Genomic DNA, 21,349 nt, shown 5'->3' with positions numbered 1-21,349 from the left:
CCTTATGCTGCCAGTGTATCTTCATTGTTTGTACAGACACCTCTTACCCGAGCAAGGACGCCCAATGATCCATCACCAGCAAACCTGGCATCCACTGTGAACTCTGTTGCGCTGTCCACTAAACAGCCATATTAACTCACACCTGTTCCATACACATTCACCTAAAAAATACATCAAATTACTAACTGAACAAAACAATTTACTGTACCTAAATCTCAAGTACAGTTTACAAAATCACTTACAAAATCCTTTCATGTGCTGCACGACTTCTGCATCTCTGGAGAAGCACAGAATGTTCCAAATACATGGACAAGCACAAAATGACCCAAATACATGGACAAGCACAGAATGACCCAAATACATGGACAAGCGCAGAATGACCCAAATGCTAAATAGAGCAGAAGAAATGGACCCAGTAACTGCAGGGAGGCACTCGTCTTGTGTGGGTAGCATTTATTTTTATTCAGGCGTTTGTGGGACATGAAAGGACTGTCCTCGATCTCATCTTCATCACAGGTCACATGCACAGCGTATTGCCCCAGATTTGTCCATAGAACCTCAAAACACAAATCACCTTTGTGTAAAAACAAGGCTAGCCAGATTGCCTGTTATGAGCGCTGATTAACATAGGAGGGGTAGAGCAGTGACAAATCTGATTGGGGATTGAGGGGGTGTCATGATGTTGGCCTCTTCCCCCCTTTTTCCTGTAACCCTACTGAGGTTACATTTGCAAAACCCTTGGCTAACATAGAGATTCTGGGAACATCAGTAGGTGGGGGGAAATCCGAACAATTTAAAATATGCGGTGGTACTTAATGAATATGATGTCAGTTCGGTTGTCATCTGAGACATTCTCATCAATGATAAGATGACAAAAACTCTACAGTGGAAAGTCTACACATCAGAGTTATCGGATTCACATAGAATTGTTGTTCAATTTAAATGTTTGAATATGAAATTATTCGTGATGGGATGAAATGTCACTTTAGCTATTAAAATGTGAGATTTGGGTTTTCATAAGACAGGGCTCTGCTCAATCAGTGGCCCGCCCCTGTGAAGGGACATGGGCTATAAAACTTTTCAAACACGCCCTCCTCTCCCTTCCTATATAAGCCCTTGATGACAATATAACCTCCTGTTCTGATGATGTGAGGACGAAGGTCCAATGTCAGAATGGTTCAGATAATAACAACAGAACGAAGCCAACATCAGCGTGAGCTTGGTTGCGAATGGTATGAACTTTGAACTCTTATTCACTACAGAAGTGATACCTCCTAGCCGTTGAGTTAGCAACAGCAGATGCAACGAGGGTTAGGAATGAACAGACAGAGTATCTCGTCTATCACCCAACGACGTTACTACAACGTATCCAAATGACAACCAGAGACATTCTTCAAATGACTCGGTTTGGCAACACGGCCTTTCATCTACCACCAACGTACCGAAGCGCAGCTCAGAGTAAATATTTATTGCATTTTCTTTTTCCAAATGGGCGGTAATTTAGAATGCATCAGATACTGTATTTACGATAGCACAGCTTCGCCTTGGTTCCTGTCTTCCCCCTCCTTCACTCAAACCCAGCCCCTTATCTTTTGTGTAACAAGCCGTCATATCTGTTCCACCCGCTAGGGACGTTTTCCTTTATGACGTAATTTGTAATCAAGTTATGATTTAATTATGTGCATGTGTAATTCTGTGTGATTGGTTAGGTATTTAGTAAATAAATAATTCAACCCAATTTTGTATTGCTGATTCAAATTGTTAGCCAGGGTTTGTGCAGTTAACCATGAATTTGCAACTTTCAGATGAGACTGAATTAAGATGAGGATTAATATTGACTGCTATTGATGTAAAATATTACTAGGTCTTTAAGAGTTTATTCGGAAGATAACAGCTCTATAAATATTATTTTGTGGTGCCCGACTCTTTAGTTAATTACATTTACATGATTAGCTCAATCAGGTGATATTAATTACGGATAAATTATTTTATAGAATAGCATGTCATATCACTTAATCCGGCATAGCCAAAGACACGACAGGGGGCTCCAGGTTTCAGTTGAGCTTTGGGGAATATGGAGAGGTAAGTCATGATGGACTGCTCATCCTCACGAGGGTCGATGATTTTCTCTGGGGCAATGACCTGGATGCAAAAGAGAAACAATGGTTATGTATATGTTTGTATGTCCTTTCCTGATGAATTATGCTAGCACCAATTATTCCCCAAACTGGCATCTTCAGGTCACATGCAGGGTGACATCGACCCCTACAAGCTAAAACAACGTGCATGATGTAAATCTGCTACATTTCATGTATTCCTTTCACTATGAGCAAAGGACTCTACTTCCTGAAGGCTTTGTTAGTGTGGTGAATTCTTACATGCCCGATGATGTCGTAGGCCAAAAGATTACCCTCGAGAGGCTGTTCTGAGAAGTTAAAACCTAAAATGAAATCTGTATAAATTCCTAGAGTTACACCAATGTTTTCCAATGTAATGGGAACCATATGGGATCTTGAGGGGTGTTGACCACTCTCATAACAATTCAGGACACGTACGTTTTGAAATGTCAGCCCTGTTCCCCTGTGATTTAGTGGTTTATTCAGTATGTAATATGTGAAAACCACAAGAGTGTTGATAGTCCGAGGACTCACCTTTGGCACTCCCAGCCACTCGTCAGCCTGCTGCATGGCCACTCTGGCATTGTCTACTTGCTGTACCTCGTCCCAGCTCACCCAGTCTGGACACAAGCCTGCAGGCAGAGTATCAAAGATCAGGTCCTAGACTATATACGCTATAGGAAGTATGCTTTACCCAAAGCTGGATTTTGTTTTCATGAATCCAGTTATAGTTCACCTGGGGCCAGTCCGTCCACCAGTGTCCCAAGAGCCATGCTATTCTGCCAGTCCTGGCTGAATAGGTGATAGGCAGTTCGGGCACCTTGTCCAGGATCCACCCAACAGCCGTAGCTCAGGGGTCTGTTTCTTGGTCTTGTCCTGGCCCTCGTCCTCCAGTAAATGAGAAGAGATGGAGTAGTGTAGGATCCACACCAACCCCAAAATCAGCTTCATATTCCCGTCCACGATGGCCTTACTGTCTGTTGAGGCAGCACCGTATTATACCCACAAGAATGGAGGGGAGAACCAGTATTATCTAACAGAAACAGTATCGCACATCTCCCAGGGTCAATCAAACAGTCATATAGTCTTCACTTTTATAACAAATAATATTGCGCAACATGTGCAATGACATGACTGTACACAGTAACTGTGAGGTACATTAAACAAAGACTAAACTGAATCATAGAAAACTGGCCAAATTGTATACTGTATAATTACAAGTAATGGTACCTAGAAATTAAAAATAAATATGGTTTCTGCACAATGCAACCATGCAACCTCATGTAAAGTGTAACCAAAGAAGTGTGACTTTATCTTCTTCCTTATCTTGGCCTGGCTGCCAGACTGAAAATGATCCCTGAGCATTTCAACATGTCACTTACCTATGGATATCATCTTGACATTCTCCTGTTCCAGAAACTCGAGCGCAGCAGAGACATTATCCAGCCTCATCTGTCTGAATGTGGGCCTGGTGTGGTACTTCCTGAACATCTTCTTATGGCTCAAGATCTCCAGTAGGGCGATGAGAGTCAGCCCGTCGTTTAGGTCAAACTGAAGGTCACCTATGAACCTGTTTACACACTTCAGGTGCTTGTTGCACCACCGTGTGATGGTGTTCTTCTGGATATTATTCAATGGTACATCATCTGTCAGGTTACACTCAGCGGCACACACACTGTGTTCAGCCAGAGAGACCTCGCTCTTGGTAAATGGCATACTGTAATATACTAACGTTGCTTGTTCCTTGTTGCCTTCTTCCCCTTCCTCTGTTGTTTCGAATCTGATCTGTCTGTCTCTCCATAGTGCGGTGGAGCTTTGAAAGGAGGGCGAGGTGTGGAATATGAGAAGTGATAACCTCACAAATTTCAGGAGTTTTTTGCTGGAGGGGAGGGATAAAATATTCCCTCTCCGTGTTATCATAACACAAAACATTGTCCAAACTGTTAGCATAGAAAGAAGTGCATCAGACACTAGATTTCATGACCTCACTAGGATGTGTATTGAGGGTTATTGGATGGAGGTCAGTAAGAATACCTCTCGGATGTAAAGCTGATCCCCATCTGGGGGCCCTATGTGTAACATCTGCTTCCAACTCATACCCTCAAACATGTAGATCCCCTGAACGCAGCTCACTCTCCAGATCCCAATCACCTGAATTCTAATCACCTGCATGTCATTATCACACACTATTTAGTTCAGTTCTTTACACCCCTTCACTGTGAGGTATTGTTTGTTTTGTGACACGTCTTTCAGAGCGCTGGGTTTCCCGTGCGTTACTCCTATGTATGATTGTTTTTGCCAGCCTCACTAACGGCACCTTTTGCCTGTTGGATTTCCTGTTATCTACCTATTGCCTGATCTCCCGGACTACGTTACTAGCCTTTTCCCTGCCTGTACTGTTGCCCTTTTGGACCTCCAGTGTATGACCTTCTGCCTGCCCCTGGACCCAGATACCTGCTGCCTCCTGTGGTCCTTTGCAATAAACACCTGCTGCGCCCTGTGCTTGAAACCAGCTCTGTCTCCCCTCACGTTCATTACACTATGACTAATATCCAGGCCTGATTTCATCCCTAAACCCCCTGCCTGCATTGATGTTATTCATTATTAATATCAGGATAAGACTAATACATAATTTGATGGGCTAGAAACAGCTCACCTTACGTTGTCGGTGTAGCATCTGTAGCTCAGGGGTCTGTTTTTTGGTCTTGTCCTGGCCCCTGTCCTCATTGAGATGGACTGCAGGACGGTATTGAGGGGTGTGTGTGCATGCGTGTTATTGAAAAATGTTGACTCTACATCTTTGCAAAATACTGAAACAAGAGTCCTCTAAACGCCAAACACATGTCCAAGTTTAAGGTACTTTCCTCTTTCTTCCGAAAGCACCTTTTCTGATTATCAATAGTAAAGTAATATCCATCAGAGGTGCCTGGAGAAGTTGAAAAAACCTGGCATGATAGATACTTTGTAGCCGATGGCCAAATCAACAACTGTTCAACATGACTCACATGCCATACTGTAAACATTGAGATTTCATACAGTCAATGAGAGTTTTCTACCAACCCAAACTTAACATGTGGCTCCACTTATTGTCTAATATGTGGTACTATCAGGGTAATGGAGAAAAATAATCATGATCATGAGATTTAGAAGGTTTAATTAAGGTCACACAAAGTACATTTTTAGAGCAAATAGTTTTACTTCAAACTTAAACTATACCATCACCTATCTTTTTCAAAATACAGTATACTTCGCACAATTATTTACATTTGAAAAAGCAATGCTTGAATTACAGTATATTTTGTGGTGAATTTAATTGGATGACAAATTAATTGATACTAGAGGTTTAAATTGCATGCAAACATTGATTCAAAAGGGAGGTAGGCCTACTGAATAGTCAACAGTTAACATCAAATTGAGGGGGAACTTCTAACTTCTTGGCCTCAAGATCATTAATCTCTGGTTATTCCTTAACCTTTATTACCAGAATTATGTGAGTGAGTGTATGCAAATTATATAAGATCATTCACCATGTATTCACACAGAGCTTAGGCGTTGCAATGCAGCAAATTAAAGTTGAAGGTGAATTTACATATTTTACTGGACTCTAAAACAAAGTGTTTAGGGCAGTTGGACCTCGAAGACAGGTCTTTCTGCAGTAATATTAATCATTATCAGTGAGGATAACAGTGTACAGTATCTTTAGTCTATATTCATTGTTGAAATCCTATTAGAAGATAGAGTCCTAATGTAAAATGTAAAGAGAAAACCAAAAATGCATTTATGAGTTTCTGAAATTATACATTTAGGAAGATTGAACTTGTCTTTAATTGTACAGTATATTTGATATTCATTTCTCAAAATTCTCTAAAATATATCAGTGAAACTATATAAGTATTCAACTAAAGGGCTCTCCTTTTTAAAACATCTGAACATGAGTAAACAACTGAACAGATCAGGAGGCAATTCATTTAATAGGTTTAGTGTACAGAAGTCTGACCATATGTACGTATGTGTACATGTTTGCACTAATATCCTTGTATGTGTATGTGTGTCTCACACTCAGGTCCTGGCGTAGAGCACAGCAGCAGTCATAGTCGCTACCACGGCAACGGCATGAGGCACCCAGACGATCCATCCACTCTGAAATAGGAAGTGACACAAACTGAAACACTGACCTCAGCACCGTCTGACAGGCTGCTCTAGCCCTTTAATAGCACCTGATTGGCCAAAGCTGTCATGGAATGCACAGAGAACAAGGACGGTTAAAAGCAACATGTTCACGTAGAGCAAGACGAGACAAAAATCAGCCCATAGAAAGAGAGATTCGTTAGATATTAATGATCCAGGCAAGAGGAGAAGATGTCATATTAGAAATGTTAGTTCTGTCATGGGGAGATTTTCCTCAGTCTTTCAGAGGAACGAGAGAGACTTTTCAATTTCGAGACTTGAGATTTGTTTCATGCAGTGTGCTGACAGGGACAAACAATGTGAGATGTAGGCCGGGTTGACTGGACAGGAGTACGGTGTACCTTTCTACCACAATGCGCCGAAGCACCAATACAGCAAAGCCAGGATAAGGCCGATGAGTATGGCTTGAACAGGCAGCAATAGGGAGGTCTACAGGAGGGAAGGGATATAAAGACATCATTGGGAATGGGTGAGTTTGACCCCAGGAGAGTGGGTCAACTCATCAAATATACTGAGTGTATTAAACATTAAGAACACCTGCTCTTTCCATGACATTGACTGACCAGGTGAATCAAGTTTTTATTTTTAAATTTTTTACATTTAACCTTTATTTAACTAGGCAAGTCAGATTAGAACAAATTATTGTTTACAATGACGGCCTACTCCGGCCAAACCCAGACGACGCTGGGCCAATTGTGCGCCGCCCTATGGGACTCCCAATCACGGCCGGATGTGATACAGTCTAGATTTGAACATGGTACTATGGTGACGATTCTTGCACTGAGATGTAGAGCCACTCAGGAAAGCTTAACAGGTTAAAGCTATGATCCCTTATTGATGTCAATTGTTAAATCAATTGTTAAATCCATTTCAGAGGAGAGACAATTGAGACATGGATTGTGTATGTGTGCCATTTAGAGGTTGAATGGGCAAGACAAAATATTTAAGTGCCTTTGAACGGGGTATGGTAGTAGGTGCCAGGCGCACCGTTTTAAGTGTGTCAAGAACTGTAATGCTGCTGAGTTTTTCCCACTCAACAGTTTCTTGTGTGTATCAAGAATGGTCCCCCCACCCAAAGGACATCAGCCAACTTGACACAACTGTGGGAAGCATTGGAGCCAACATGGGCCAGCATCCCTGTGGAACACTTTCAATACCTCGTAGAGTCCATGTCCTGACGAATTTAGGCTGTTCTGAGGGCAAAAGTGGATGCAATTCAAAATCAGGAAGGTGTTCCTAATATTTTGTACACTCAGCGTTTATTGATATTGGTACATAAAATACACAACACAATATGTATATGACCATATTCTAACATACTACAAGCGTGTCCAAGCGTGTCTAAGTCTATAAGTAATAGTCAAGGGACAAGCTGGTTGGGAGGAGGAGGGGAGCAGTTCTAGTGTGATTAGAAGGGCTCTGGTGAACACCTGTTGTATCCTGTGCACGTGTCGAATAAACTCTGAAACTTTTCAACTTGAAACTCAAAGGAAGGGGTAGCCTGCTACTGGTGATGCTTGAAGTCAATTTCATCTGAAATCATCTCAACTCAACATTTGAATTCAACCCAACATTTCCAAAACCTATATATTTACAGAATGCATGTTGAAGATGATTCATGCAATATTCCTCCCTCCTCTTAGTCGCAGTATATTTTTTAAAGTCTTGATAGTGGATAACTCACTTTGTTTCCTTTCTCCCGCAGCATTTTCAGGTCAGCTTTACACTCCTCAAGCTCATCAGTGATCGACTGCTTTTCCTGTTCGGTCCTCTCAAACTTCTCCTTCAGGTCTGACAGCTCAGTCTGCGTCTCTTCGTACTGAAACAGAGGTTATAAATATTACAGGGCATTCATAAAACATGCATAGTTTGAGCAACCGTAAGGATTCTGTTTCAAATGGGATAAAACGGTGGTTGTAAAAGTCCAGGCCCTCATCAAATACTTTGAACAAATACTTCCTTCCTCCCTTCTGTCATGACGTTGACCTCTTTGGGTATAGCAAGCCCATCCCCCTCTCCCTGCCTCCCCCTTTTCTCCTTCAACTAGGTTGCTGTGGTCAGAGAGACGTCATAAATTCCTGAGGATCTCCTCATGGACACACAGTATAGAGAGAGTAGATTTTCATGGAGAACAAAGGAAATCCCTCCACCTCACAGAACTTGAGGTATGAACAAATTTCATGTTCAGGAGAAAGTATAAAAGATCAGTGAAGAATCCAGCTACGAACTGGTCCGTTTGTCACAACTTGGGGAAGCTCATGGGAGACGGTGTGGCCACATCACCATAACACTGTTTATATAATAGCTTTAGATACAAGGTTTACATATAATTGTTGTATAAAATGAATGAGTGAGTATGATACTGTTTACACAATTTTACAATGTGATTTTGGACTGTTTAATGAAGGAAAACTCAAAAAGGGAATTGGATTTGAACTAAATCAGAGGACCGCCCCTGAGCCCAGTGAGGGTCAGACATCCTGGGACAGCCTTTTCTGCCATTCCGATTAAAACCCCCACTCGGGTTTTTGATCAGCAGACCGAGCTTACCTCAATTACGAGATGGCTAAAGGTTGCAGACCATGATTCTCTCAATCAAGGGAGGACAAAAGGTTGCAGACCATTGCTGAATCTTTTAACCATACCACGTGGTTAAACTCTTAGACTATCGATACTGACAGAATAAGAACAAGTCTTTGATATGAATTACTAGTCTGCAGCTAGGAATTCAGTATCATTGAACGCAAAGAACGACAACCGCTGAAACATCCATTCTATAACAAAATTAATGTCACTCTGAACTATCCACTATAACCACGACTGAGAGAGAGAGGGAGAGACGGACAATTCTACAAAATAAATGAACTTTTCCCTAGCGATCAAGACGACACACTGAGAGTAAATCTATATATTGATTGCAATTCTTCCCGAATGAGTGAGCTTTCATGTGCAAAGGATTAGCATTTCAATTGTTATAATTATCACTTTGTAGTGACTTCTTAGTCGATCCCCATTTCCCCTTTTGTCTAACAAGCCGCCATGCCGGTTTAGCCCACTAGGGCACATTCTCATTTCATGTAACCACATTTACGTTGTTTGTTTGTTTATGAATTTCTGTGAATTACTTAGTTAGTAATAAATACATTATTTTAGACAATTGATGTTGTCACACCTTGGTCATTGTATTTTGTGTTTTTGTTATATGTTTGGGTAGGCCAGGGTGTGACATGGGATTATATGTTGTTTTCGTATTGGGGTTTGTAGTATTTGGGATCGCGGCTGATTAGGGGTGTGGTATAGGCTTGACTGCCTGAGGCGATTCTCAATTAGAGTCAGGTGCTTCGCGTTGTCTCTGATTGGGAACCGTATTTAGGCAGCCTGACTTTCGCTTTGTATTTTGTGGGTGTTTGTTCCTGTCTCTGTGTTGTAGTCACCAGATAGGCTGTAATTAGTTTCACGTTCCGTTCTGTTGTTTTTGTAGTTCAGTTATTTCATGTACCGCTATTCTGTTCATTAAAGTCATGAGTAACCTACACGCTGCATTTCGGTCAGACTCTCTTCATTCAACAGACGAACGCCGTTACAGATGTATGGATGACTCATGGTGAAGACTAGGTTCATGCAGATAACCAACAATTTACAACGTTTGGAATGAGACTAACGTGAGGTAAAGTAAATAATTCATTAATCAGATGACTATGGATCAGATATGAAAATATCTGAAAGGTTATATTAGGAAATTATAACCTTGTAATCTGAATATTTTTCCTTGGTGCCCCGACTTCCTAGTTAATTAGTTACATGATTAATCAGTTGATCGTGTAATACTAACTACAGATAATCTTTGATAAAAACTAAAGACACGACACTTCCATGAAGTGACCACTGGGCTAACAAGATAGGATTGTGATCCTTATGGGTTCCATTATATACTTAAGCAATAAGGCCCAAGGAGGTGTGGTATATGGCCAATATACCATGGCTAAGGGCTGTTCTTATGCACGACGCAAAGCAGAGTGCCTGGACACAGCCCTTAGCCGTGGTAACCCCTGAGGTGCCTTATTGCTATTATAAACTGGTTACCAATGTAATTAGAGCAGGGAAAACATTTTTTTTGTCATACCCGTGGTATACGGTCTGATATACCATGGCTGTCAGCCAATCAACATTCAGGGTTCAAATCACCTAGTTTATAATGTATATTTTTTTTGCCTATCCAGTAATGTCAGATCATAGATCAGGGATTACTTCAAGGAAGGGAGGAAGACAGCATGCATGTGCCCACCTCTCTCTGCAGGTCCTTGGTGCGGCTGTCTGACTGGTCCAGCTGGCTCTGAAGTTTGGTGTTGTCCTGCTGGTGCTGCTCCTGCTGGGCCCCCAGCCTCTTCTCCATCTCCCCCTGAGAGAGCTCCAGGGCCTTCAGAATGCTGCCCAGCTCAGCACTCTGGGCACGTGAGCTGGGGGAGAGAGAGGGGTTGAAAGAGAGAGAGAGAGAGAGAGAGAGACAGAGTTTCAGGAACATTGTTACTGTCTATGAATGATTTGTAGACCAATGTATTCTAATTGTGACCATTTCAATGTCAAATGTATTGGTCTGTTAATGTGTGTGTGTGTGTGTGTGTATATGTATATATGTCTGTGTATGTCGGTGTGTGCACGAAAGAAAGAGTCAAAGATAACTGGGCATTAGAGTAAGGGAGAGTGTGAGAGTGGCAGAGACAGACGTGCAAATACTGGGACCATTTTTGAGTTGAGTTGCGCACCGTCGAATCTGTGTATGATGTTTAGGCACAGATGCTCTTGCCAGTTATGTTTCAGACTACAGACTGACCTGGCCAAATCCTTCTCTAGCTCCTTTTGCTTCTTCAGCATGGCCTCTTTCTCTGAGCGCATGACAGAACTCTCATTCTGTAGGTTCCCCTTTTCCTTCTGGTGAGCCCTGAGCAGTTCCTCCTTCTCCGCCCTGAGGGCAGCACTCTCCTTCTGGTGTGTATTCAGCACTTCCTGTTTCTCCAAGCGCAGGGATGACACCTCCCTCTGGAGGCTGGTGCACTCCCTATGCATGGACTCCATTTCACCTGCTGTAGAAAACCATAGGGATGCTCAGACGTGGCATTATATCACAGCCTGGGTGATTGTCTGTTTCTGCTTCAGCCAACTCCTTGATACTTTCAGTAAAACTATTTAGTCAGTCTATTCGGGGCTAATTAGCTGCCCAAACTAAGTTGATGTGGATATACTTTCATATGGATGCAACTTTGTGTACAAATGCTTTATAAATCACATAAATAACACTCATTATTACAGATAAACATTGTGTGTACAGAATATCAATATTTGTTATGTATTTTCTATGCACTGTATATGTAGTACCTTGCAGTGATAGAAAAAGTATCCAATTGTCATACTTGGGTAAAAGTAAAGATACCTTAATAGAAAAGTACTAAAGTAAAAAGTGAGACACCCAGTAAAATCCTACTTGAGTAAAAGTAAAAGTATTTGGTTTTAAATATACTTTACATATCAAAAGTAAATGCTAAAATATTCTTAAGTATCAAAAGTAAAAGTATAAATCATTTCAAATTCCTTATATTAACCAAACCAAATGGCATGATTTTCTGGATAGCCAGGGGCACAGTCCAACACTCAGACATAAAAAAAGCATGTGTGTTTAATGAGTCCGCTAGATTAGATGCAGTAGGGATGGCCAGGGATTTTCTCTTTAAGTGAGTGAATTAGACAATCGTCCTGTCCTGCTAAGCATTCAAAATGTAATAAGTACTTGTGGGTGTCAGGGAAAATGTATGGAATAAAAAGTACATTATTTTCTTCACGAATGTAGTGAAGTAAAAGTAAAAGTACAGATACCCCAAAAAACAACTTAAGTAGTACTTCAAAATATTTTTACTTAAGAACTTTACACCACTGGTACCTTGTGACTCGGCAGCCTTCTGCCACTGCTTACTCTGCTGCTGTAGGTCACCTTGCAGGCCGTTAATCTCACGCTCGTACTTGCTAGCTGTCTCTCGCCACTTCTCCATATCCTTGGAGACGGTTGCTAGGTTACCCTGGACCGTAGAGACCTCCCGCTTCCAATCGGCGGTGGCAGCATCAAGGGTGCGACGCAGAGTCTTCACTTCTTCTCTGGATTTGTGCAGTTCATCTTGTGAACTCAGGGAGGCGCTGTCTTTCTGTTCTCTAAGGACCTCCAGCTCGTCCTGTAGCTGTCGCAGCTGGCCTGCTCAGACAGAAGACAGTGGACATTTTTAAGGAGGAGAAGAGTTATATCAAGGCTGGTCCTTGCTGTTCTGCCCCAGCAAAACTAGAATAGTCCCAGTAAGCAAAATGATGTTGAAAATACATATTTTTTCCAGATGTTGAAGTTAGGTTAAATTTAGGTTCTGAATGAAAGGTGAAAAGATATTTTCCATGTTTAAAATACATATTTTCCAGAACGTTGAAAAGGCATATTTTCCTGATGCAAAAAAAACTATTTTCAGGACATTGAAATCAGGAACATTTTCTGTTGACATTTCTTTTGTCATTTAGCAGACGGTCTGTGAGTGACTTACAGGAGGAATTAGGGTTGAGTGCCCTGCTCAAAGGCACATCAACAGATTTTCACCTAGTCAGCTCAAGGATTCAAACAAGCAACCTTTCAGTTACTGTCCCAACGCTCTTAACCGCTAGGCTACCTGCCACCCATGAACTATTGCTTGCTCTAGTGGTTACCCTCAACAGCTCAGGAAACCTGGGCACATGGAAGAGGCTAATACTAACGTCCACACTTGTTACAGTGGTCCCTAACAGTAAGTCAGGCCTGGAGTGCCACCCCAGTATCCATGCCCCCTTCTCTGGCCAGACAGAGCCCAACATTGTGTCCGAAGGGCTGGGGGAGTCTGCCTTGGGGTCTGATGCCATAGTGAGGCGGACATGGAGGGCCGTTTTATCCTTTACCGGGCCCCATCTTCTTCTGCTTGGGCACTGGAGGACGTCACAAAGGAGCAGCTGGGTAGATCACCTGGTGTGTGGCGTGATTTCGGGAGACGGTAGGGGAGGGACGATTTCCCTGAGGTCACTATCCTCATCTGAGGATGAACCGGAGTGGTAGTCAGACGTCACCCTCTACACAGCGCTGGTCACCTCAGTCACATCCTCATCACTATCACTGTTCTGAATGAAAGTTGAAAATACTTGTTTTCCAGATGTTGAAAATACGTATTTTCCAGATGTTGAAAATATGTATTTACAGATGTTGAAAATGTGTATTTTACAGATGTTGAAATGGTGAAATGAAGCTAATTTTTGGTTCTGAATGAGAGTTTAATATATGTAATTAATAGAAGTCTATGTTTAGGCCAAATCAAGGCTGGTCCAGACCGGACAAAATCTGAACCAAACATAGACGGCTTTGGATGTGGAAATCAAGGCCGGTCCGGTACTGCACCAACAAAAGACATCCAAAAGGCGGTGAAGCTCTCTCTATCTCACAGGACTGAACCAACAACACAACTACACAAAACTTTAACCACATATACAGTAGCCTAGATTCATGAACAGTCACGCATACAAACAAAAATCCAGCTCTACCCACACACATTCCTACACATTTCTCACACACCCCAAAGTAATTCTAGTAAGGAAGATCCAAGATCCAACATCAAACACACACACTTTGGTCTATAGCTACCGTGTAGGAATTTCAACTGTTTTGCAGATTCGTCAGCTTGCTGCTTGTTGGCTCTCCTCTCCTCCTCCAGGAGACCTATAATGTATGACACAAATAATACAATAAGTTAACTTCTCTAACTATGAACATTCACTGCTGCAGCTGTTGTGTGAAGGTGTGTATGCTTGTGCCTGTTATCTTTGTACAGTATTGGGTAATGTCTGTAAGTCGCTTTGGATAAAAGCATCTGCTAAATGGCATATATTACTATTATAATCCACTGTTGGGTGAGTGTCATTCCCAAGCTTTTCCATTACCTTGCAGTTCCATGCATTTCAGTTTTCCTGTGTTGGAGAGCTCCTGGGCCTCACGAAGCTCCTCGTTCAGATGCTTGATGACTTTCTCTGAGTCACTTGTTCCCGTGTTGGATCGGTTCATCTCATCTGGGAAAGGAATGGATATAAATACAGTGTTCAGCAGAGGACAGACCAACATGAGAGGGTGGAGACTTACATTGCATTTGGAAAGTGTTCAGACTCCTTGACATTTTCCATATTTTTTTTACGTTACAGCTTTCTTCTAAAATTGCTCAAATCATCCTGAGCGCTCTGGAGCTGGTTTTCATCAAGAATCTCGCAGTACTTCGCTCCGTTCATCTTCCCCTCGACCCTGACAAATCTGCCAGCCCCTGTGTAACAGTATAGCTTCCGTCCCTCTCCTCGCCCCAACCTGGGCTCGAACCAGGGACCCTCTGCACATATCAACAACAGTCACCCACGAAGCATCGTGACACATCGCTCCACAAAAGCCGCAGCCCTTGCAGAGCAAGGGGAACCACTACTTCAAGGTCTCAAAGCGAGTGACGTCACCGATTGAAACGCTATTAGCGTTCACCACCACTAACTAGCTAGCCATTTCACATTGGTTACACCTACTACTGAAAAACATCCCCACAGCATGATGCTGCCACCACCATGCTTCACCGTACAGTTGGTGCCAGGTTTCTTCCAGATGTGACGCTTGGCATTCAGGCCAATCTTGGTTTCAATCTTGGTTTCATCAGACCAGAGAATTTTGGTCTGATGTGCATTTTACTAAGGAGTGGCGTCTGTCTGGCCTTCTTGAAGGTACTCCCAGAGTGTCAGAGTGACCATTGGGTTCTTGGTCACCTCAATGATCATGGCCCTTCTCCTCCGATTGCTCAGTTTGGCCTGGGGGCCAGCTCTAGAAAGAATCTTGGTGGTTCCAAACTTATTCCATTTAAGAATGATGGAGGCCGCTGTGTTCTTGGACCTTCAATTCTGCAGAAATGTTTTGGAACCCTTCCCAACATCTGTACCTTGACACAATCCTATCTCGGAGCTCTACAAACAATTCCTTCGACCTCATGGCTTGGTTTTTGCTCTGACATGCACTGTGGGACCTTATATAGACAGGTGTGCACCTTTCCAAATCATGTCCAATCAATTGAATTTACCACAAGTGAACTCCAATCAAGTTGTAGAAACATCTCAAGGACGATCAATGGAAACAGGATCAGTGGTGGATAAAGTACCCAATTGTCCTACTTGAGTAAAAGTAAAGATACCTTAAAAGAAAATGACTCAAGTAAAAGTGGAAGTCATCCAGTAAAATACTACTTGAGTAAAAGTCTAAAAGTATTTGGTTTTAAATATACTTAAGTATCAAAAGTAAATGTAATCGCTAAAATATATTTATGTATCAAAAGTACAAGTATAAATCATTTCAAATTTCTTATATTAAGCACACCAGATGGCACAATTTTCTACATTTTTTAATTAACGGATAGCCAGGGGCTTCAACACTCAGACATAATTTACAAACAAAGCATTTGTGTTTAGTGAGTCTGCCAGATCAGAGGCAGTAGGGATGACATGGGATGTTCTCTTGATATGTGCGTGCATTAGACAATTTTCCTGTCCTGCTAAGCATTCAAACCTAGTACTTTTGGGTGTCCGGGAGAATTTAAAGAGTAAAAGGGACATTATTTTGTTTAGGAATGTAGTGGAGTAAAAGTAAAAGTCGTCAAAAATATAAATAGTTAAGTAAGTACAGATACCCCAAAAAATGACTTAGTACTTAAAAGTCTTTTTACTTAAGTACTTTACACCACTGAACAGGATGCACCTGAGCTCAATTTCGAGTCTCATAGCAAAGTGTCTGAATACTTATGTAAATAAGGCCTTCTGTTTTTAATATTTTATAAATGTGCAAAAATGTCAAAAGCCTGTTTTTGATGTTTTGCCTGATTTATTCAATTTTAGAATAAGGCTATAGTCAAGGGGTCTGAATACTTTCCCAATCCACTGTATCTACAGTAGGGGAAAATGAGGACAAATGTTCTCGTAAAATTATAGATGACTGACATTAGCCACATGTGGTCTGGTACTTTCTATGACCCTCGTTAGGTCTTTGCGAGATTCCAAAGCTAATGTCAAACTTGACTGAATGTCTGACTCTCTGGACTATTTTGCCTCCCCACTCCCTGCCAACAGATTACATTTAGCCATGGATGAAATGTGAGATCATTTCCCAAGATGACCAAAAATTTGACTATTACATGAACTAATTACATCCCAAAAATAGAATAATGAATAATGTCATCTGAACTCACATATTGGGGTCCGCTTATATTAGCGGGCCCTTATAGTAGTCAAGCCCTTTGATGTACCCTCAAAATAATCACATTTCTCACAGTTTCAAAGCAATGACCTCTAATGACTATGATTTCATAGGTCGAAAAGATGACTAGTAGAGAAAGCAACGCATAACTCTATCTCAAAATAGATGGAATAAAACCCAGCTAAAACTCTTCTTCTAATCTGCCAGGGCTGTAAAAAGAGACGACCTCATCCTAGATCAAGCGTTTGGCAGAGGCCAAAACAAGACGCCATAACAGATGGAGCCTGTGCACCATAAATGGAGATATAAGAGGGCTATGACATCACTATGGCAGACACTGTATCAGTGTAGAAACTAACAATATGTTTCAGATAACAGACATGCACACACAACCTCTCACACTCGCTAGCTCGTTTAAATACACATGTGCAAACGTTACTGTGGAATATTAGCTTTGACGTCAAACTAGAGAACTAATTAGAGATGTTAGTTATGCTAATAAATGTCCAGAAACAAAGCAGTGTTTAGAGTCTGCTGGAGGCTGGTGGTGCACCCACCCCCCATCCCTGTTCAGGCACATGACCTCTCACTGTGTGTGAAGACAGGGAGGAATGCTCTGGCCTCTATCTGAGAGAGTGCGTGTGTGTGTTTGTGTGTGCGTGCATGTGTGTGCATGTCTGTAAATGGCTGAATGAGCATGAGAATGTGTGTAGGTGTGTGTATGGATGTTTGCGCCGAGCATATGTCAGGAGCTGAGTGAGTTTCGTTGTGTGTTTCTCTGAGGAAATGGATTCTTCGTGAGGAGCTGAGTGAGGTTAAATGTGTCCGTGTGTGTGACAGAGAGCGAGAGAAACCGAGAGAGAGAAAGCAAGAGAGAGGGAGAGAGAGAAAGCAAGAGAGAGTGAGAGAGAGAAAGCAAGAGAGAGGGAGAGAAAGAGAGGCTGTGTGTGTGAGAGAATGTGTTCGGTAGTAACAGAATGTGTTAGCGCAGGGGTATCAAACATATGGCCTGTGGGCCCCAAAAATACAAATAAAAAGCTCTATTTAATTTAAAATCACTAAAACCAAATTGAAATGACAAATTACAATGTAGAAATTACAATGGACCTACCATACCATTTTGTGACTGTGTTCAGCTCGCTAAAATCAGCTCACCAAAATGAAAGCTAGACAGTCAGGGACCTTAGAAAATTCCAAAAACGGTTGAGGACTATTTTATGCAAATTCTGACCCTGAGGAAATGTAACCAATTTTCAGTGCGCCCCTCCGGATCTCGTTAAAAACCGAACACGGCCCCCGGAATGTATTTTTTTGTTGACATCCCTAAGTTAAAGGTTTATCTCTGACACATCATGGTTGGCCATTACTTCTTGGGATATTTGGTGTCATCAAATGATGCCGGATGAAAAAACACAACTGTGGAATATTCCTTTCTACGTCTAAACATATTTCAGACTTGCTTGATCATCGACCATCACGTTCCCTCATAGGCACCACAGAATGAATGTAATGAGAATCCTTCTAACCCTTTTTCTATTTTTACATCGCAACATGCTGAAGGCTATAGCTGTCATGCTCCATCCACCCTAATGTCTAAGCCCGCTACCATTGTGGCAGCCATTCAAAACTGAGTCAGAGGCTTCATGATTCCCTGACCGGTACTCTATTTGTATACATTAACACTCACAAAGAAATCTTCTGGTCTAGGCCTGATGCTTTGGATTACAGCTACAGAATATACTGCAGGTGTAATGATTCCTATGTTATAAGGGTAACTTCATATGATTAAACTCTGATGAGATTTACACTATAAACTGTGAAAAAAAGATAACCCTAAGGTCAAATGTGTCATGGTGAATAGCCAATGTGTTCTGTATAGCCTATGTGACTAGTGGCATTACTAATTAATTGATCATGCACAATTGATTCACTCACAGACATGCATCAGGAACATACACAAGGTACTCCAGTGTCCTCTCTCAAATGTTAACTTCTTGGTAGAATTGGTTGTCAATCCTGTCAACCTACATGTCAATACTGTCATTTAACAGTCATTTGAGTTGATCCCTAATGTATTAAAGGCTCCTTCAGATTACGGTTTGATTCCACTTGAAACCAGAGAACTGTGGCCCTAAACACAATGCCTTTTATAGCAATGCGAGCTCTTAAATGTCCTGTTTCCACACCCAGTCTTTCCTTTACAAAGTCTCTCTCTCTTTGACCCTTTCCTCCTCACTCGGCAACGAGGTCTGGGATGACTTGCACAAGTCAGTAATAGAATAGGAGATGACTAGTGAGAGACATCAGAACTGATCCAACAGATCCCGGTCAGTGATTATAATCTGTTAATTAATAAGAATAAAGAGAAGGTCTCACTCACCTTTAATGAGTGAGACCTTCATGGGTTCTTTCAGCTCCGGATGATCCATTTGCTTATCTGCAAAAAAGGATACATTATCATTTCATATGAGTACAGTGACTTTGCAAACAGTTCAGGGTGAGAGATGAGCTAACTTGAGAATCAAATATTAACAAGATATCATAGCAGAAGAAGAAATCAATAACGTAACATATGAAGCACAAGACTGAAAAATGTAATTGAATGTGAAATGAATGTGCATACAACGTACATTGAAGACTTTATGAAGAGATGTTGTATTACAATTCTATCAAAGGAATTAAAAATGAAAGGATAATAATTGAAAGTAATAAAGCCTATATAAATAAGTACATTACATTTCAAAACATATAATAATGTGATATTACCTCAGGTCAGGTGTTCTCTGCTATTATCAGTGCTGGGGCTACAGCAGTCCCTGGCATGAAGAATTCTTTCCAACTATCTGATTTTTCAGATGCGAAATGGAATAGTCCATCTGAAGAGGGGGACATCAAATGCAATAACAAAGACTATCCATCAGACTGCCAAGCTATTTTTCAAGGCATGTTAGGAAAAGAACCACTGGTACAGTAAAAATGACTGGTTGATTACCTTGAAGGTAGTCAAAATCTAATGATAGAGGTCATCCAGATCAAAACAATAATTGTCACAAATAGTCCCCCCTCTTCATGGTGGAGGGTCCCAGTCTTTCCACACTAGGTCATGAATCTGACTGGGGCATCTCGGAAGCTGCAGCTGCATACTGAAACAGAGGGAGGTTTTGTTCAGGGAATGAGCTGCTCCCAGGCCAGTTGGTACTGATGTAGAAATGGGGGCTTAGCCTAACAATAGGACCTTCCAATGTGAGATTGTGTGAGAGTGGGTAGTGTGTGAGTGTATGAGTTTCGGAGTGTGTGTGTGTATGTGTGTCTGTGTGTGTGTGCCCTTGTTATGCCAAGTAGGGCACTGCCATTTCCCTTTAATTTAACTCCATGCTGACCATATGTTTCCATAAGGATAAATTATGCTGCAACATTTTGTGCTCTGAAAGGGGTACTGTTGACAATAAAAGCAGGACATAGAATAAACAGAAATAAATTATGTGGAGTATGACATAATATAAACGCTGTAATGTTAGAAGTGGAGAATGCAACTAATACACTGAACTAATGTGGTGTGACATTACAAAGGTTAGGAGGCTTTGCCAGAAGTTCAGAATGGGACAGAATAATAAAAGAGATTTAGCAAAACCACAGAGACTAATCTAGGAAAACCATGAATGAAGGAAATACTGCCAGTACACTTCCCTGATACATGTGTACATATTGTAATATAAATTGTGCATTCCTTTATTATACTTATGCTAAAACATTGTATTATTTCTTATTGTTGTTGCATTGTCGAGAAGGAACCTGCAAATAAGCATTTCATTGGACAGTGGGAAAGAGGTCATCTTAATGGGAGATTTTAACATTAATTATGAAGACAAGTGTTGTAGGAAAACCCTCAAACGGATCACTAGTACCTTTGACCTTACACAGCTAGTTAAAGGGCCAACCAGGGTGACTTGTTGCTCTAAAACACAGATTGATTTGGTGTTCAGTAATAAACCAGAGAGAGTGACTAAATAATTCAATATGGTTTATGAGATTATGCTCTAAAAATAGCCCTAAATAGCCCTAAAATCTAAATTAGAGCATGACAGACGTAGGTTTACCATGTTCAGAAATAAGGTGAGGAAAGAAATCAGACAGGCCAAGGCAAACTTTTTAATTAACATAATTGGTGAAGCAAAGGGAAATTCTAAATTGATATGGGAGAATCTAAAAAAGTTAACAGGGAAAGACCATAGTAACACTGCAAAAAGACTAGAAATCATGGTGAATAACAATCTAACACAAGATGCAGTCGAAATAGCAATAGCCTTCAATTCCTACTTTATTGACTCTGTCAGGGTACTGACACAGAACCCCTCCACTGGTTTCTTGGGCTCAGTGCTAGTGAATGACACTCAACCTGTCTTCATCATAAGGGAGGTTTCTGAGTCAAAGGTGAACAAGGTGATTAGCTCACTAAAGAACTCTAAAGCCAAAGATGTGTTTGGGATGGACTCTACCTTTCTTAAAAACTACAAAGAGTCACTCATTGGCCCCATTACTAAGGTCACCAACATATCTATTGGTCTCGGTGTGTTTCCAAGGGTATGGAAGTCGGCCATAATAACGGCCATCTTTAAATCAGGCGACCCTGCTGACGTGAGTAACTACAGGCCCATTAGTATACTACCTGTGGTGTCAAAGGTTGTTGAAAAGTGTGTAGCAGAACAACTGATTGCCCACCTCAGCAACAGCC

General features: G+C 41.4%; 1 protein-coding gene across 3 annotated transcripts; it reads right to left on the bottom strand.

The window, feature by feature from the left end:
- Positions 1-5,254: 5,254 nt before the first annotated feature.
- Positions 5,255-19,726, bottom strand: slmapb (sarcolemma associated protein b). Of its 3 annotated transcripts, XM_046365082.1 has the most exons (11): positions 19,610-19,726; positions 19,384-19,493; positions 18,998-19,054; positions 14,292-14,417; positions 13,996-14,070; positions 12,238-12,543; positions 11,137-11,386; positions 10,591-10,762; positions 7,990-8,124; positions 6,647-6,734; positions 5,255-6,257 (listed from the first exon to the last, which is right to left on the bottom strand). In XM_046365082.1, the coding sequence occupies exons 3-10, from the start codon at positions 19,044-19,046 to the stop codon at positions 6,651-6,653; spliced, it is 1,197 nt and encodes a 398-aa protein (XP_046221038.1). In that variant the 5' UTR covers positions 19,047-19,054; positions 19,384-19,493; positions 19,610-19,726; the 3' UTR covers positions 5,255-6,257; positions 6,647-6,650. The 3 variants fall into 3 exon arrangements, with proteins under 3 accessions (XP_046221038.1, XP_046221037.1, XP_046221039.1); XM_046365081.1 differs by having other exon boundaries at positions 19,384-19,723; XM_046365083.1 differs by lacking the exon at positions 6,647-6,734 and having other exon boundaries at positions 19,384-19,723.
- Positions 19,727-21,349: the final 1,623 nt, after the last annotated feature.

The sequence above is a fragment of the Oncorhynchus gorbuscha genome, linkage group LG10 (genome assembly GCF_021184085.1).
Source record: "Oncorhynchus gorbuscha isolate QuinsamMale2020 ecotype Even-year linkage group LG10, OgorEven_v1.0, whole genome shotgun sequence".
Lineage (NCBI taxonomy): Eukaryota > Metazoa > Chordata > Actinopteri > Salmoniformes > Salmonidae > Oncorhynchus > Oncorhynchus gorbuscha.
This window is presented reverse-complemented; position numbering and strand designations above follow the sequence as displayed.